This window comes from Pleurodeles waltl, chromosome 6, assembly GCF_031143425.1.
Source record: "Pleurodeles waltl isolate 20211129_DDA chromosome 6, aPleWal1.hap1.20221129, whole genome shotgun sequence".
Lineage (NCBI taxonomy): Eukaryota > Metazoa > Chordata > Amphibia > Caudata > Salamandridae > Pleurodeles > Pleurodeles waltl.
In genome coordinates, this window is record NC_090445.1 from 1,692,443,872 (window position 1) to 1,692,458,539 (window position 14,668).

At 43.1% G+C, this 14,668-nt stretch overlaps 1 protein-coding gene across 1 annotated transcript in view; it reads left to right on the forward strand.

Annotated features, from left to right (window-relative positions):
* MVB12B (multivesicular body subunit 12B) overlaps positions 1 to 14,668 on the forward strand; it is a 343,711-nt gene that overhangs the window by 290,498 nt on the left and 38,545 nt on the right. The window contains exon 9 of the mRNA XM_069241771.1: positions 5,618 to 5,677. Within this exon, the coding sequence (XP_069097872.1) occupies positions 5,618 to 5,677 (60 nt within the window). The remainder of the gene's footprint in view (positions 1 to 5,617; positions 5,678 to 14,668) is intronic.

The window sequence follows — 14,668 nt, forward strand, 5'->3', positions numbered from 1 at the left end:
AGTCCAAGGGCAATGCGTTATGGATCAGTTGGTCAGGGATATTTGCTTACGCTTTTCCCCCTCTCCCACTCATTCCTTATCTGGTCAAAAAACTAAGTCAAAACAAACTCAAACTAATACTCATAGCTCCAACCTGGGCTCGCCAACCGTGGTACACAACACTGTTGGACTTGTCAGTAGTACCTCACGTCAAATTACCAAACATACCAGATCTGTTAACACAACACAAACAACAGATCAGACACCCGAATCCAGCATCGCTCAATCTAGCAATCTGGCTCCTGAAGTTTTAGAATTCAGACATTTAAACCTTACACAAGAGTGTATGGAGGTCATTAAACAAGCTAGAAAACCTACAAGACATTGTTACGCAAACAAATGGAAAAGATTTGTTTGCTATTGCCACACTAATCAGATTCAACCACTACATGCCTCCACAAAGGACATTGCAAGCTACTTATTACACTTACAAAAGTCTAATCTAGCATTCTCTTCCATTAAAATACATCTCACTGCAATATCTGCCTATCTGCAGATTACACATACAAGATTGCTTTTTAGAATACCAGTCATTAAAGCATTTATGGAGGGACTAAAAAGAATCATACCCCCAAGGACACCACCAGTACCTTTGTGGAACCTTAATATTGTATTAAAACAACTCATGGGCCCACCATTCGAACCCATGCATTCTTGTGAAATGCAATACCTGACTTGGAAAGTAGCATTTCTAATAGCTATCACATCACTTAGAAGAGTAAGTGAGATACAAGCATTTACTATTCAAGAACCCTTTATACAAATACATAAACATAAAGTAGTTCTCCGTACAAATCCCAAATTCTTACCAAAGGTCATATCACCATTCCACCTCAACCAAACTGTGGAACTCCCATTCTTCTTTCAGCAACCAGACTCGGTAGCCGAAAGAGCCTTACATACATTAGTCATTAAAAGAGCACTAATGTATTACATTGAGAGAACAAAACAATTTTGTAAAACATAACAATTGTTTGTAGCCTTCCAAAAACCTCATGCAGGTTATCCTATATCCAAACAAGGGATCACCAGATGGATAGTTAAATGTATTCAAACTTGCTATATTAAAGCAAAAAAAGATTGACCTATTACACCAAGAGCACATTCCACTAAAAAGAAAGGTGCCACAATGGCTTTTCTAGGGAATATACCTATGACAGAAATTTGTAAGGCAGCCACCTGGTCTACGCCTCATACATTCACTGTGTAGATGTGTTAGCAACGCAACAAGCCACAGTAGGACAGGCTGTATTAAGAACATTATTTCAGACAACTTCAACTCCTACAGGCTAAACCACTGCTTTTGGGGAGATTACTGCTTGTTAGTCTATGCACAGCATGTGTATCTGCGGCTACACATGCCATCGAACGGAAAATGTCACTTACCCAGTGTACATCTGTTTGTGGCATGAGACGCTGCAGATTCACATGCGCCCTCCCACCTCCCCGGTAGCCTGTAGCCGTTATTAGTTGAATGAAAATTGTAAATTTATAAATAATTATTCTTTTGATACACATTAAGTACATACATACCTACTCCATTGCATGGGCACATCTAGTATACTCACAACTCCTACCCCACCCTCTGCGGGGAAAACAATCTAAGATGGAGTCGACGCCCATGCGCAATGGAGCCGAATGGGAGGAGTCCCTCGGTCTCGTGACTCGAAAAGACTTCTTCGAAGAAAAAAAACTTGTAACACTCCGAGCCCAGCACTAGATGGCAGGAACAGTGCACAGCATGTGAATCTGCAGCGCAACATGCCACGAACAGATGTACACTGGGTAAGTGACATTTTCCATGTATATATATATATATATGTATATATATATATACACATAGCGAACCCAGCTGAAAGGGATCAGATCGCTTTACAGGTCCAAGGCAGTGACACTCAGCCCTTGTAATAGTGTGTGATCTAGCAACGCCCACAGCACTTAGCCTCAGCGAGGTGAGTAAAGTGTAATCTGACAACACTCGCAGTCCTAAGCACTAAGCTGCAGTCAGTCATCTGATAACACCCACAGTCCTCAGCTGGAGTTGGTGGAATAACCCGCAGTACTATACCTCAGCTAGTGGATTAAAGAGTGAACTGGTAATTCCCTCAGTGTTACTCTGCAGTGAGAGGAGTAACGTGTGATCTGATATCACCTGCAGACGGTGGATGAGTGTCTTCTGATAGCACCCGCGCCCTTGGGCCGCAGGCGGTGGAATAGAGTGTGATCTGAGAACACCCACAGCCCTAGGCTGCAACCAATGTAATATAGTGTGATCTGATGACTCCCTCAGCCCGTGAAATAAAGTGTGATGTCATAACACCCTAGGCCTAGGCTGCTGCCAGTGAAATAAAGTGTGATGTCATAACACCCTCAGGCATAGGCTGCTGCCAGTGAAATAAAGTGTGATGTCATAACACCCTAGGCCCAGGCTGCAGCCAGTGAAATAAAGTGTGATGTCATAACACCCTAGGCCTAGGCTGCTGCCCGTGAAATAAAGTGTGATGTCATAACACCCTAGGCCTAGGCTGCTGCCAGTGAAATAAAGTGTGATGTCATAACACCCTAGGCCCAGGCTGCAGCCAGTGAAATAAAGTGTGATGTCATAACACCCTCAGGCCTAGGCTGCTGCCCGTGAAATAAAGTGTGATGTCATAGCACCCTAGGCCCAGGCTGCAGCCAGTGAAATAAAGTGTGATGTCATAACACCCTAGGCCCAGGCTGCAGCCAGTGAAATAAAGTGTGATGTCATAACACCCTAGGCCTAGGCTGCTGCCCGTGAAATAAAGTGTGATGTCATAACACCCTAGGCCCAGGCTGCAGCCAGTGAAATAAAGTGTGATGTCATAACACCCTAGGCCTACGCTGCTGCCAGTGAAATAAAGTGTGATGTCATAACACCCTAGGCCTACGCTGCTGCCAGTGAAATAAAGTGTGATGTCATAACACCCTCAGGCCTAGGCTGCAGCCAGTGAAATAAAGTGTGATGTCATAACACCCTCAGGCCTAGGCTGCAGCCAGTGAAATAAAGTGTGATGTCATAACACCCTCAGGCCTAGGCTGCAGCCAGTGAAATAAAGTGTGATGTCATAACACCCTAGGCCTAGGCTGCAGCCAGTGAAATAAAGTGTGATGTCATAACACCCTAGGCCTAGGCTGCAGCCAGTGAAATAAAGTGTGATGTCATAACACCCTAGGCCTAGGCTGCAGCCAGTGAAATAAAGTGTGATGTCATAACACCCTAGGCCTAGGCAGCAGCCAGTGAAATAAAGTGTGATGTCATAACACCCTAGGCCTAGGCTGCTGCCCGTGAAATAAAGTGTGATGTCATAACACCCTAGGCCTAGGCTGCAGCCAGTGAAATAAAGTGTGATGTCATAACACCCTAGGCCTAGGCTGCAGCCAGTGAAATAAAGTGTGATGTCATAACACCCTAGGCCCAGGCTGCAGCCAGTGAAATAAAGTGTGATGTCATAACACCCTAGGCCTAGGCTGCTGCCAGTGAAATAAAGTGTGATGTCATAACACCCTAGGCCTACGCTGCTGCCAGTGAAATAAAGTGTGATGTCATAACACCCTAGGCCTAGGCTGCTGCCAGTGAAATAAAGTGTGATGTCATAACACCCTAGGCCTAGGCTGCTGCCCGTGAAATAAAGTGTGATGTCATAACACCCTAGGCCTAGGCTGCTGCCAGTGAAATAAAGTGTGATGTCATAACACCCTCAGGCCTAGGCTGCTGCCAGTGAAATAAAGTGTGATGTCATAACACCCTCAGGCCCAGGCTGCAGCCAGTGAAATAAAGTGTGATGTCATAACACCCTCAGGCCCAGGCTGCAGCCAGTGAAATAAAGTGTGATGTCATAACACCCTCAGGCCTAGGCTGCAGCCAGTGAAATAAATTGTGATGTCATAACACCCTCAGGCCTAGGCTGCTGCCAGTGAAATAAATTGTGATCTGATAACACCCTGAGCTTTGGGCTGCAGCCAGTGAAATAAAATGTGATCTGATAACACCCTCAGCCCTGGGCGGCAGCCAATGAAACAAAGTGTGATCTGATAACACCTGCAGCCCTGGGCGGCAGCCAATGAAATGACGTGTCATCTGAAGTGATAACATCAACAGTCATCAGCCAATGAATTAGAATGAAATTATATTCTGTGCCAATCTCTGCTCCAACCACAGAAAAATAATTATTTGTGATGTCACTGCTTAAGCATATGGCCATTGAAAGAGAATAACATATAATCTGATACAATCTACACTCAGGCTTTCTTTTCAAAGGTAGACTAAAGAATGGTTTTACGTCACACACTGAACAATTGAATGAAAGGCACTGATATCAGCCAAAGACTGACGCGACTGGAGAATAGGATGAAACACGATCTGATATCATTCATCAATCTAACCAATAGGAAAATTGAATCACTTGTGTCTGATATGCCAAGCTGTGACATCAACCAAGGATATAAGGAGTAAAATTTAATCGAATGATTTGGGTAGCCAAGGATGGCGCCATAGGAAAAGTAAACAACGTGAGATCTGACATCACCCACCAGTAGGAAAGGGACATACTGTGCAATCAACCACAGAGAACGAAGCATGAAATAAAGGGAGATCAGTGATCACTGACTAATCAGAGATTAGAAAAAGGAATAAAGAGTATCTGATATCATCCGTAGAGCTGGGGTCCAATAAGACTAGTGTGATACTACGCCTGGGCCGCGTTAGAAGAGAGTATACTGTGGTCTTCTATAACTCAAAACCTGCACCGTAAGACAGTGGGAGAAAGAGGGCTCTGGTATCCCCCAGAGATCTGCCCAAGAGCACAGTGGCATAAACTGTGGTGAGATATAACACACAGACCTCTACCATAAGAAAACAGAATTAAAGTGCCCTCTGAAATCATCATAATATGATTGACTCGTGTGGTCAGACATATCACACAGACCTACGCCGTCAGAAAACGGAATAAAGTGCGCTCCGATGTCACCAAGAGATCTTCTCAGAAACACAACGGGATAAATTGTGGTCAGATGTAGCACACAGCCCTACGCCATAAGAAAATAAAATAAAGTAACCTCTTGTATCATCAAGAGATCTTCCCAGCAATACGATGGAATAAAGTTTTTGTAGCACACAGACCTGTGCCATAATAAAAGTGATTAAAGTTTGCTCTAATATCCCAAGAGATCTTCTCACTAGGACGATGGAATAAAGTTTGTTCTGATTCCAGCAGAGGAAAGTGACGTAGCCCCAGAGAAGAACAAAAGATCACCTGCAGGTGATAACACCTTTGTCCTTTGAACTACAATAACATTTTATTTCTGTCCTCCTGTACAACTAAAGCACAGAAGAAAGTAATTGTGACCCAAAGCTGAGTGTAGTGTTCAGCCAAGCGTTTGTTTTGTTGTAGCAATCTGCCCCAAAGAATGAACCGTGTGTTTGCCCACAGCGCTAGGACATTGGCTTAGCATCACCCACAGCCCTAACACCTGGAATACATGATTGTTGCAGTCTTCATGCTTTTGTATTAACCTGGTTGCCACATTCATGTAACTGTCTGATGTTTCTGGTCCACAGCTGCAGCAGGTCGATCTGCTGGGAATTCCAATCAAATCTTTGGCAGACATCGAAAAAGAGGTGAGTCGAGCTTTCGCTTATTGCTTCACAGTTTTTGTATGAGATTCTTTCAGTCCATGTCGTACACGTTTTCAACACAGGTACTTTTATTGGTGTTGATTAAACTTGCAGTGGTCTGCAACAAATAACTTGTGAGCTACTGGTAGCTCTCGAGCTACGCACAAGTAGCTTTCCTGTGTGCAGCCTACAAATTCTGAAAAGTTTATATTTAAAAGAAACATGTAAACTTGTCTGATATAGTCAGCATTAAAAGTCTAATAATAATCGTAGCTCTGCATGATTTTCACCAACATAAGTAGCTTTTACTACCAAAAAGGTGGGAGATGCCTGAAGGTACCTAATACAGTCGAAGGCGCTGTTTGCGGTGTTGCTTCGGTTGGTAGTCGCAGTGCCAGACTGCAACACTTGGACAGATGTCCTCAATGCCACTGGTTATCGAAACACTAGGTCTGCGCAGTTTGTGCTGCTGTGGTTGTTTGTGCTTGGGGTCCCTAGGGCGGGATAATGCTGAAAAGAGAACTTGGAACTGAGACCCCATTCCCAAAACTTTGTGCCTCAATGTTACTACTGTGCCTCCCTTGCACAAGTGCACTGTGCGCTCTCAAGAAAAGTTGAGGTAACTTTATTTCCATACTTGGATTAAAAAAAGGCGTTTTTCTGCCACAGTGGAAGCTATCTTAAGTTTAAGATGGCCTAGTTTAATAGAAAAGCCTCATCGCGATGGACTCCGAATCGAGAAGTGGTCCCTGATCTTGGACTATAGATGCCTGAGGTTTGCTGCTGCTCTGAAAGGATAGATCTCAAGTGCACTTTAAACCTTGGTCTTTAAATGGTTTGAGAGAAGCTGTAGGGGCAGCATGCTCTGGATAGACTGGACTCAAGTTTATTTCATCATCATCCCAATGTGGACTGCTCTGGCTCCCAGTAATGCTCGCCAGTGACCACTAGTCAATGATGCTTCCAGCGAAGACACAACTAGGGTCATATGTAGCTCAATCTATGAGAAGCACCACCTCAGTAACACTGTCCACCAGAAGCACTTCCTCAGTAACACCATCTGTGAGAAGCACTACCCGTATAACACAATCCATGAGAAGCACTTCCTCAGTAACGCAGTCCACGTGAAGCTCTTCCTCAGTTACACTGTCCACGTGAAGCAGTTCCTCTAACACAGTCCACGTGAAGCAGTTCCTCAGCAACCCAGTCCGCGTGAAGCACTCCCTCAGTAACACAGTCCACGTGAAGCACTCCCTCAGTAACCCAGTCCACATAAAGCAGTTCCTCAGTAACCCAGTCCACGTGAAGCTCTTCCTCAGTTACACAGTCCACGTGAAGCAGTTCCTCTAACACAGTCCACGTGAAGCAGTTCCTCAGCAACCCAGTCCACATGAAGCACTCCCTCAGTAACACAGTCCACGTGAAGCACTTCCTCAGTAACACCATCTATGAGACGCACTACCCGTATAACACAATCCATGAGAAGCACTTCCTCAGTAACACAGTCCACGTGAAGCTCTTCCTCAGTTACACAGTCCACGTGAAGTAGTTCCTCTAACACAGTCCACGTGAAGCAGTTCCTCAGCAACCCAGTCCGCGTGAAGCACTCCCTCAGTAACACAGTCCACGTGAAGCACTCCCTCAGTAACCCAGTCCACATAAAGCAGTTCCTCAGTAACCCAGTCCACGTGAAGCGCTTCCTCAGTAACGCAGTCCACGTGAAGCTCCTCCTCAGTTACACAGTCCACGTGAAGCAGTTCCTCAGCAACCCAGTCCACGTGAAGCAGTTCCTCAGCAACCCAGTCCACGTGAAGCACTCCCTCAGTAACACAGTCAACGTGAAGCACTCCCTCAGTAACCCAGTCCACATAAAGCAGTTCCTCAGTAACCCAGTCCACGTGAAGCGCTTCCTCAGTAACACAGTCCACGTGAAGCGCTTCCTCAGTAACACAGTCCACGTGAAGCACTTCCTTGGTAACACAGTTCACATGAAGCAGTTCCTCAGTAACACAGTCCACGTGAAGCACTTCCTCAGTAACAAAGTCCACGTGAAGCACTTCCTCTGTAACACAGTCTACGTGAAGCACTTCCTCTGTAATACAGTCCACGTGAAGCATTTCCTCAATAACACAATCTAGAAGGAGCACTTCCTCAGTAACACAGTCAACAAGAAGTACTTCCTCAAGGATTTATTCTTTGAGAAGTACTACCTCAGTGACCCAGTCGGTGTCTGAAGAGAGACGTTATTTCGGAAGAGATGCCGTGTGTCAGACTTGCGTACCCCCATCATGTGTACATCTTGCCACAAGGTTTGTCATGCAAGCTCTTCTTGACTAACTCTGGGCTATTTAGCTAACAATGACCTCTGTGTCGCCCACTGATAGTTGTTGGTAGCACATAATGTGCACACCTATCGATGAACATCTGGTAACCTGAGGTAGTTGTGTTTTGAGGTCGAAGCTATCCCAATTGCTGCGAATCGCCTTAGGACATACATGTATATCTGGTCTGACGGCTGTCTCCTCAGATTATGGGCCATGAGCCCCAATTCTTTATTCTGCTTCCAGAATGTGGGGTGCCGCTGGCTGAGGGAGGTTACTTTCATGCAATGTGCATTATAGTCACATGCTTTAAAGTGGTATGTGTTGGACCACCTGGAACTTGACTTGTCTCATGTAACAAGTTGGGCCAGGTAACAATACAGGTAGGTCGGGTACATGGATTTTGAAAGCCCCAGGAAAAATGAGACTTTGCCGTTAGAACACTCCCTCTTTTCTTTGAAGAAGGCATTTGGGCTATTTTATGTAATCTGCTGCCCTCTTGTGACTGTTCATGGTGATACTATAAGTCAATTATCCATAATGGCAGTGATGACGCACCAGACCTGTCTTCATGCATTTTATTGAGTTCCCACCATGAAGTTGCTGTTTGGGTTCCTCCCCCACAACATTTGGGTACCGCCCCTGTGGGCAAAAGCATACTTGGAAAGTAATAAAATAAAACATTTGCAAGCAAGTCTGCAGCTGTATCTACCAAAGAAAAGGCCCCACATCTTCAGATTGGCTTTGCTGTTGTTTGTTCATTTTTACCATTCACCCTTACTCTAAAGCAGATTCAATTTACTAGCAGAAAGGCAAGTCAAACGTGATAAATTACGGTGTGTTAATAACCAGACAAGCAACTCCTTGCATGGCTTTGTTTCTTTCTCCTTCCCTGTCCTAGGTGGCCCACCTGGAAGGGCCAGGGGGTGGGGAGGGCGCAGCCCGAGGTGCCATGAGCAATGCTGATCGGAGTCCCACCCTTTGTAGTTGCAGAGCCAACATGGTTTGAACCCCAAAGCATATGAAGCAGAAAACAGAGTTTGAAAACTAGTAAACTAGTGGGTCCCAGCCCGTGGTCCAAGGACCCCTGGGGATCAAAGAAGCCTCCTTAGTGAGTCTGTGACTGCTTAGAAAGCTAAATATTAACAGATTAATAAAGTGCATATAAAATGGCTAAATGTACAATTTAACACTGTAAAACATACTGTAAATGTCAAGGATTTTGAAATTGGAGGCTAGAATTTAAACTAGTATCCTCATTGATTGGTGGGAGCAGCGCGGGGGCATCAAGCAGAATGCAGTATGGACGATGTGTGGCTTTAGTTGAATTTAGAAAAGCTCCAACCTGCCTATTAATTGTTTTAAATATTTCTTTGCAAATTACATAAAATGTGTTATCATTTGTGCAGTGTTTGATTAATGCTTGTTTCTGTATTTTTTGTGAATTGTTTTGTGGTTCAAATCATCAACAGTGTTTAAGCCGGGGTCCCCCGGCTTCCAGTAATGACTCAGTGGGGGTTCCCTGGACTCCAGTATGGGGATCCTCTGGTTCCAGTAATGATAAAGTGGGGATCCACAGATGTTAAAAGGCTGAGAATCTCTGTAGTAAAGTACTCCTGATGAAATGTGGAGCAGCTGGAGTTTGGGAATGATGTGCGCGTACGTTCCCCTCTCTGAATAATTAACGCCCGGTCATTACCAGAGGCCCGAGGCTTCCTTTATCTGAAGAAAGAAATGGCAGCTTTTAACCCAAACTGACTTTTACACGTTTACCATTCCAGCAGGAAAATTCAGCGTTTTTTCCTGGTGTTTCTTTCGAGGAGGCACTAATTAGAACACGGAGCACTGAATATTAATAAGTCTCCGAAGAGACGAAAGGTTCCTAATTTACGCACCTCATTGCTGTGTGCTTGCAAATTCGGCTGTTTGAAGACAGTCCCTGGAATCCTTAAAATGCTTAGTTTTATTGTACAGGAATATAAGCCTCTCTAGTATAAATATGTAATGTAATATGTTGTGTTTGCACTCAATCCTCCAGAGTGCTTTCCAACGAAATGTTCTGTAAATGAACATATCTGCTAAACTGGCTTGATTTCAGTTTCTAAAACACTGGCTCCAGCAAAAGGCCAGGGAAATTCGTCTTGATTATAATTGCTCTTAGCCACGCATAACTAATTTGTGTCTTCTTAAAGTGTTAATTAGCAAACAGTTTGCGCTGACATCTTTATGTGTTTGCATCTTGACAAATAAGGCCGAGCACGCCTTTTGGCCGCGGGCCCGCCGTGTAGCGTCGAGGTTACCTTCAAAACGCTATCTTGAAGCATTCAGATGCTGGTGTTGGGGATTTAGGCCTTACCTCTGGAAGCGTTCATCTTGGAAATATGGAGCTTTTAACAGTTTCTCTAGCTATGCAGCCGTACTCAGACCTGACATTTCTTTATCTTTTAAGTAAAAGTTGCTCCGACAGTACAGCTTGTCATCTGTACTTCTGACTGAGTGCGCACGTCTTTTTTAATTTCCTAATTTATTTGAAGAACTTACTTGAAGAACTCCGTGTACCTTGAGCTTCAAGTTATGAATATATTGAGGAGAAAAGGGGTCCAACATTGCCATCTAGTGCTCAATGTAGGAACTGCGAACATTTGGCTTTTATTTGGAGACTGTCTTTCTAAAAGAAAGCATAAGGAAATCAGTCCAAATGAAAGAGTGTCATACTAGGCACAGGAAACTTCCACCCAAGTTAAAAACTGAAGGGATTCATTTAGATTGCAAAGGTAATTCACGGTTTGATTAACTTGAGATGTTCACCATAAATCCCTAGATTTACGGCGAAGTGCAAATAACGGTGTGGTATAGAATAGACAGGGCCACTGAAATATGCAGAGTTGGGAGTATGAATTATGCAGCAGGGAAAGGCAAATTATGCAATGTCAGGTACCATCCTTGGGGTGGAATTATTATTTCACTATTACGGTTGATTCAAAACCTGCAGCTCTTTAGTAACAGTGAACCACCAGTCTACACAACCAGCAATTTAAAAATGACCAGCTGACATTCGCAAAGGGCCTGCCACTGCATAGTAAGACATCTCATGTGACACTTCTTAAGAACATTTTCAGAAATGTAATTTAGAAACATTTTTTGAAACATGCAAACTGTGCAGTAGATGGATGAGCTGGCAAGTGCAGCAAATGTAGATTTTCCTCTGCCCCGGTGGACAGAAAATCTGGATTTTATTAAAGATGCAGAGACTAATATTATGCATTAACTCCTTTACCACTGTCACTCAGCAGCCCCTTTAAAGCTTAAGGAATACAGAACACAAGAACTTTCTAAAGACAATAAAGCTCGGCGCAACTAACCCGCACCCTTCTTTTATAAAAGCTGCAAACTCAAAACAGCAAAGTCCTTTATATCTCCAACAGAAAGTCCAGTATGTTCGCAGAAATCTTCATCTGTAACCAATTCTCCCATCTTCCAACATTTCCACTTGATCAAACTTGCACTGAAAGAAAATAAATATTTCAAATTATTGGTGTTGGTAATTTGTGAGGGGTAATTTTAGCCTCTGCGTCTTTAATAAAATCTAGATTGTTTGCCCACCAAGGCTGAGGAAGCTCTACATTTTATTTCAAGACCCAGAGGCCAATATTGTGCAAGTTCAAAGCTTAGCAATCAAACAACTTGCTGCAATCTTCACGGCTTAAAATGAAAATACCTCTGGTGACCAATCACAAACCCACAAAAATTATTGCAAACTACGACCCATCATGCAAGATTTTGAAGCAGCTGATTCACGTACTGAGTACAAACTGAGAGAGCACTGAACAACCTGACATCCACACCTGATCCTTTCATTATCTCTTTAACCCATCTTGCAGAATAGATGAAGAGACCGCCTTACAAGGATACATGAGCGATATAAGCAATTGAGTCACTCCAGATGGCCTTAAGGATTTGGTCCTCAATCCGTACTCCTTTACACACCGAGCCACAGACAATTTCTCTTTTTCATAACAAAAAGGATACAAAATTGAAGTTGAATTTATTTACGTTCTCTGTTTCAAATGAAAACAGACCCCTTTGGAGTATATGATCTACATGACACTTCCAATGTCCGAACATTAGGCACTGTACGAAGACACAAGGCATAACAACATAGTTACTTTGAATGTTAAATCACTCAAAGAAATTGTCTCATTCGCATCCCAACTCTCCAAAAACCTCAAGACCGTTGATGCATCCCAAAGTGAATTATATCTTCAACCTGGAGGTTTAGCAATCCTAATGCTTCTCAATAACCTTCTCGCCATAACGTCTTTGCCCACTGATAAACCAGTCACCATATTGTGACAAGCCGCAATGGCCAGCTATGCATGTCCACTGTAAGGAAGACCTTTCTCAAAGAATTTAAATAAAAATTGTATCACCTGAACCACGTCAGCTGAAACGGTATTGTGATCCCTTTTGAAATACCAGCATTCCCATTTACTCTGTGCCAATCTATATGCCTTTCTTGTTCCTGGCGCCCAAGATTCCTCAATATCTGTCTCTGAGGACCACTCAGAACTTCTTGAAACATTGGAAGCAATACTAGAAAGTTCACACTGATTTCTAACATTATAGGATACAACAGCTGTGATCTCCAAAGAAGGGTTACCACTACAACTGTCTCTTCCCATCTGCAAATCATCACTGTTAATCTCCCAATCATTGCAAATGGAGGAAATGCATATGGCCAAAGCCTTCTCCAAACCTGAAGAAAAGCTCTATCCCTGACTACTCAGGATTTGGTTGCCAATGGAATTTTGTTTTCCTTCTGAGCTTTCAGTCTGTTTGCAGAGAGATCCACCTAAAATAGTCTTCCCATCCGTCTAATTCCCTGAAAATTCTGTCTAGCTACCATTCGCTTGAATCACAGAAATTTATTGAAAACCAATCTGCCACTGTATTCTTCAGTCCAGGAATGTGCTTTACCCATACACTCAGGCCTCCCAAATATTTTTTGCCAAATCTGCCAGACCGTTTGATCGTGGACTTCCCAACTTGTTCACACACCTTACCACCAACACATTGTCCTTTTGTAACAAAACCAAGCAGCCGACAGTTAAATCTGCAAAAAAAATTATGGCAAAAGAACCTCCTAATAATTCTAAACAATTTAAATGCAAACTTATTTCCTGATCTCTCCAACGTCCACAAGTTCTCAAGGTGCTGACAAAAGGCCGAACGGAAGACACACAAACTTCCCAACTTTCTTATTCCAATAAAACCTTAGAAATCTGATGACCTTCCCAAATTGGAACTTTTAGATGCGCATCTTTCAGATCCAACCAGGCAATCCAGTCGCCTTTCTGCAAAATATCTCTTAATAAATGCATGCCTCCCATCTTAAGTGGTGATAGACCACCCATTCGTTTAGTTCCCTCAAATTTATTACTGGTCTCATTCCCACTATTTGTTTAGTTCCCTCAAATTTATTAGTGGCATCAAGCCTTTGTCCTTCTTTGCCACAATAAATATGCTGCTTATGAACCCATTTGATTGATCTCTTTTCTGCACAATTGCATTCTTTGTAATCAACTCCTATGCTCCAAATCTATCAATCTCATCCGTTATGCCTTGAAAACCAGTCTTCTTGGTAAATGGACCTGAACTTGTTCCTCCACAGTCTCTGTCCGAAAACCCTGAACCGTCTCTAAAACCCAAGGATCTTTAGTTATCTGAATCAAATCCTGATAAAACTGAGCAAGTTTGAAGCCCAATTTTAATGGGACAAAAAGCCCTACGCTTAACAGAACATTCCATGACCTGTGTCTCGCCACCGGTACTGCTTCCTCGTGCTCTATGTTTCTGTTGGTAAAATTTGCCACTCTGATAGTTGTGTTGTTCCTGAAAATTTGGATACCCATGGGAAAAGGAGCCTCTTGTGATGCCCTGTCCTTGGCCAGGGAATGGACCCCTTGTTCTCCTGGCCATTCCAAAAACACACCATTAAATGCTTTACTTATATCCCTTTGGGATTTCTGTAAGGAGTAAAATGTCCCTAGAAACCTTAACAAATCCTTGATTAAGGCATCAACAAATAGCATACCATTTGCAGATGACCCTTCCTCCTTATCGTCCAAACCCACCAACGTGTGGTCAATTTTTAATAAAATACTTTTCCTACGTTCATTAGACAAAGCAGTATAAGCAGTACCTAAAAGGCACCACTCGTTTGATGTTTTGGTGTACTTCCTCAACATCAATTCTCTGTCGCCAGTAAGTAGTTATAGTTAGGACCTAGTTCTCATAGAAAAAGCATTTTGTGACTTGCCTATATCTTTGGCACTGTTTGACGAATCTTCACAAACTTTTCTAAAAAGAAAGTGTCAAGTTCAGTCTTGGAAAATTTCAGGATGATCCAACAAGCGGAAAAAAAGCGGGGTAAAATAAATTGTGTTCCCCATTTTAATTCCCATATACTATTTAGATACTCCTGCAGCCTGAAACACTGGAAGGAATTACAACAAATATCCCAAAAAAGTATATTTGGTCCACAGATCACCCTTTTTATTATTTGGTGTAAATCCGTTTAATAGTTTTTGAGATATTAAAGGGAAAGGAAATTTGTATTTCTAGGGCTGCTGATCAAGAGAGATCTCCTGCTGAGATCTGATTGGCAAATGCA